The 4,679-nt window shown below is 36.2% G+C and overlaps 1 protein-coding gene across 1 annotated transcript in view; it reads left to right on the forward strand.

Moving 5' to 3' along the window:
* LOC108633085 (DC-STAMP domain-containing protein 2-like) overlaps window positions 1-4,654 on the forward strand; it is a 6,102-nt gene extending 1,448 nt beyond the window's left edge. The window contains exons 2-12 of the mRNA XM_026811026.1: window positions 172-330; window positions 529-679; window positions 880-1,039; window positions 1,121-1,384; window positions 1,502-1,715; window positions 1,940-2,140; window positions 2,339-2,677; window positions 2,755-3,081; window positions 3,693-4,033; window positions 4,102-4,202; window positions 4,278-4,654. Coding sequence (XP_026666827.1) covers window positions 172-330; window positions 529-679; window positions 880-1,039; window positions 1,121-1,384; window positions 1,502-1,715; window positions 1,940-2,140; window positions 2,339-2,677; window positions 2,755-3,081; window positions 3,693-4,033; window positions 4,102-4,202; window positions 4,278-4,607 — 2,587 coding nt within the window. The 3' untranslated portion in view covers window positions 4,608-4,654. The remainder of the gene's footprint in view (window positions 1-171; window positions 331-528; window positions 680-879; window positions 1,040-1,120; window positions 1,385-1,501; window positions 1,716-1,939; window positions 2,141-2,338; window positions 2,678-2,754; window positions 3,082-3,692; window positions 4,034-4,101; window positions 4,203-4,277) is intronic.
* Window positions 4,655-4,679: the final 25 nt, after the last annotated feature.

The raw sequence follows: 4,679 nt of genomic DNA on the forward strand, positions 1-4,679 counted from the left end.
GAAGATATTGAAATATTACACATGGGTACTGCATACTCGCGGTTTTCTCTTTAAATTAATTAGACGCGTGTTTTTCATTTTACTTTTTAAATTAAATAGACGTTTCGTGTACACGTGAAATAGAGGGCTTTAACGAGGCTATCGTACTAATGTCTTAAAAAACGTGAACAGGTTTAAGAAGAAGTTGAAGCATATTCTTAGCAAAATTTTTGATGTCATCCCGAAAGACGCATGGATATATAAAAAGTACATTGCGATTCGTACCGAGGATACGTGGGAAAATTACGTAGCGAAGAGTTTCTTGGGATTTACTGGAGGCGTAATTTTGACGTACATCTTTTTCATATTTTTCGTGTTCCAATTACATTTTAAACTATCGTCCGCAACTTTTCTCTGTACTATAGTAGGAACTATCCTCACTCTGGGTCTTGCCTTTTCTCCCCGAGTTCGGTACGTTTTTCGTTAAATACCCTCGACCAAAGATTAATATCGTATCGTATTTTTGTTGCACATGATACCGCATTCCAGATGTATCGTGTTTCTGTTGTTGCCACAGTTTTTCTCGAAACGGGGCAGGCAAGCCTTAATGGCGTACGCTTTTATTTTAGCGTTAACCGGACCGATAAGGAATACTATACACAATACTGCCGTGCTGTCAGAATCATTGGCTTGTGCACAAGTACGCTTCCCTCACTAAATTCGTTAATTCTAATCACGGAACGTAGAGCTCACTCAAACTATTTGAGTTAGTTAAACTACACTATAATTTAATCTTCTTAAAGTTTTTGATTCGATTTAAATAACTATTGACTCGTATAACTCATTTCATCACATCAAGTGTTCGACTACCAGATTTCGTTAGTCCAGTTTATGTTGTAGGAACAATTAAGAGAAGCAGTAAAAACCATCGTAGATTTGGCGAAACAACCATTTTACGCTCTACGACAAGCTATATCAAAAATTATAAAGACCGTTAAGGTCGTCGTGAAAAAAATCAAGCAAACACTTATTGCGATTAAGAGATTAGTGCTCAGTATACGTCAGTATCTATTTGATCTAATGTGTTAAATATATCGTAGAATTTACATGTTTTTAAGTAATTGCCTTCCTTATTATTTAGTTAGAGTCATTACTTCGGTATTCCAATGGCTTGGAAGCGTAATAAATATGTGTAACAAGAAATTAGGCACGCCTTACGACAGATGCCAGAGTGTCTTCGAAGGAGCGGTTGCAGATTGTAAAGCGAAATTGGGACCGATCCTAGGGACCGTTTGCAACATAACTTATATAGTCAGTGCACTCTGCTACGTAGTGAAACCGTTAGACTTTATTTGCATGCTCGTCTCTTATATAGCTGATACCGTAGTGGGTGTCGTACGCAATAGTAAGCTGTAATTTGTATTTATCTTTTCTGTTTTACTTAATAAATTACACATTATAGTAAAATATAAAAATGGATAGCTTATTAATAGTTTAATACTATGATTTCTGTAATTCATAGAAATTAAGCAGTTTACGATGCATGTGAAAGCTATGTTCTACGTGAAAGTTAAATTCTCTCATTCGTTTCATTTTGAGACGAACCAAAGTAAAACGATAGAAGAAGTTTCCTCGGGTATTGCTACAGAAATACGATCGAGGAGTGATAAACTCTTCGGGTTCTTCGACTTGGTCAGCTTCGTCACGTCATTTTTCGTTTTCTTCATTGTACTCAGGTAATATTATACGATAGGATAAAATCAATCACATAAAACGTTATCTTAATAAACCATTAAAGAAATACAATGTACATAAACGCGTTACAACAACAAGTAAACTTATTTTATAGAAAAATAAAATACTACAAAACTTAATCTAAAGCACTTTGTATTTTTTATACTGTATTACAAACTAGAATTTCATCCGAATCCTTAGTCTATTTAATTATACATCTTTACAGGGTGTTGCATTACCGCTACAAATGGTTAACTAATGAGCGTTTTGACAATCGATATATAACTGATAATCTGCGTACGATTGATTTGGTACGAGCTCGTCAAGACAAAGAAACGGTGTTGCCTTTGAATTCACGAGAACGAAATAGATACGCGCCTCTATCTTCCATAATGTTAATCAAACCCGAAAAACAGAAATTAGCGAGGTCCATAATATTCTTAGGCTTAGCCACGATAAAATTAGTCACTTACATGTTGATAGATTATTGCCTCTTCTGGGTTTTACGTACTATTCAATTACATGGACGATTTCAAAGTAAGGTAAAGTGTCAAATATAGAAACAGTATTTTACATAATCGATGAATATCATAAAGCAATACTGATTCGACTGAATATCATAAAGCAATGTTAGAAACGAGAATTGCACTTTTAAGGTCGAACGACCAAGCGTGGTGACCATCCACGTATCAGGAGAAGGATATCTGTCTGAACTTTATACAAGTATCGTAAAAGCGTTCACGCCTGGCGGGAAAGAAGCAGAAATCGACACGATGTTATGTCTTCCTGATCCGATACCCCCTGATACAGATAAATACGTTCAGATCATTGTCTTGATATTTTTCTGTTGGTCCATGGCATTTTTTGAACCATACGGTTTGAGATTGAGGCACATCGTCATGTCTCAGTATTATCCTGACAGGGCGAAGCAGAGAGCAGCTTGGTTGTACAATCACATTCTTAGGTACTAAACTTGATTTTCCTGATCCCACGTTTTAATCTCATTCGCATTCATCCTCAAACGCATACGTGTACAACCAGAACGAGAGGGAGCTTTTTAAAATTCGCCAGACGTCAGCTACGTCGGAAATTCGGTCTAATCAAAAGCGAAAAAACAGAAAAAGTAACTTTGAAGGAACGATTGTGGGCAATGTTCCCTTTTTTGAATACCCTGTTCCCATTGAAACAAAACGTTTGCCTTCTGTGCGGCGCAGTCGAACGTTCTGCGGATAATCCACATATTCGATGTCCGACCCCTGGATGCATTGGATTATTCTGCGCACAGTGCTTCGCAGATTTGCAGAATTTATGTACCATATGTCGGGCACCGATGGAATACGGCGACTTGTCCGATATGAGTGAGGAAAAGTACAGAAAATTAATTACTCCAGGATCTCATTTGACAAACGTTCGATTGAACTCTAAAGGTGGGATCCCATTTGGCAAAAGTACAACTCGTCAAGAATTAGGATGCACAATGCTAAGAGTACAAATAACGTGTGCTCAAAATTGGAATAGCTCGAGAAGGCTTAAAGATGGCTTATTATACATATGTATATGTATTTGAAAGTAAACATATAATTGATATGCGGTTTTTTTTAAGTTGTGACATGTAAAATGTGATATAATTATTGGATTGGCAAGAGAGTAATTTCGCTTTTTTAGGGAGTAATAAAACTCAATTTTTTATGTGCAATAATTTAACTTTATTCGATCAAATATCTTCCATTTTGTTCGATGACCTTCTCCCATCTCTCTGCTAACTTCATAATCCCGCGCTCATAGAACTCCTTCAGATTATTTAGAAATAATAAACACGATACTCCTTAATTGTTTCTAATAATAAAAACACAATTCTGCACTTCAAGAGTTACTGAAACTGAATGTTTGCTTAGTGGAATCTCACCATTGGACAAGAATGAGTAATAAATAGAAATCAAGTAGACTTGGTGATATAATTAATAATTTAAATCTATTAGGGACTCCTCGGATGATCAATATGAAATACCAGTAATAAAACCTGAAATAAAAAAAGAAAAAGAATTGGAAGTTAAGAAGGAAGAAGAAGAGGAAAGAGTAGAAGAAGAAGAAGTAGAAGACGAGGACGAAGACGAAGAAGAAGATGACCGAATAGAAGATGAAGAAACAGAAGAAAAATTGGAAGTTAAGGAAAGGGAAGAAAAGGAAAGAGTAGAAAGAGTGAAAGAAAAGATTGAGGAAGAAGAGACAGTAGAAGAGATCGAAAAAGACATAGCTGAACAGACGGAAGACAAATATTTGAAAGATTTAGACAGAAGTACCGATTCTACTCTCAGTTACAGTAAGTTATGTTGTCGTTGAATATAACATAATGATAAATTTACCCAATAACTTTAATAATCATCTCAGCGTATCAAGAGGAATCTCCAGAGGAAGTGGAAATTGTGAAACGGCGAAAATCGTTCAAAGACGTGGAAGCGCAGAAGATTAGAGACGACGTAACAATTCAAGTGTGTTCGAGTATCATTTGATAACTTCCTTTAGTTAATTACGAATCTTCAAATTGAGATATTTGATTCACGTAGATATTTAACGAGCCATTCATAAGGGCTCCATGCTCTAGCAGCGACTCGCCGACATCAGGTTTCGTCGTCAGAGCGCGTAGAAAAATTCGCGGCAAATTGAAAAGTCGACCATGTAGCACAGCAAAAGATTCAGATTCATCGACTTCGATAGCTGACACGGAATCCTACTCGACCGAAGATCTCGATGAAGAAGAAATAATACACATCGAGGTTGGCGACAGCTCGGAAGAATTACTTCCAAGGAGTCGGAAGGATAAACAGAAACTAAGTCGTATAAATAGAATTGTCAATGCGGTTGCAAGAATTCCATGGCTCGGTAAAGAAGTATGAGTTATCCTGAATATCTCTGAATTTATTTCATATTTTTATAGTTCAGCAAATACAATACAAAATGTTAATAAT

This window comes from Ceratina calcarata, unplaced genomic scaffold (assembly GCF_001652005.2).
Source record: "Ceratina calcarata isolate Rehan_Ccalc_2016 unplaced genomic scaffold, ASM165200v1 scaffold1815, whole genome shotgun sequence".
Classification (NCBI taxonomy): domain Eukaryota; kingdom Metazoa; phylum Arthropoda; class Insecta; order Hymenoptera; family Apidae; genus Ceratina; species Ceratina calcarata.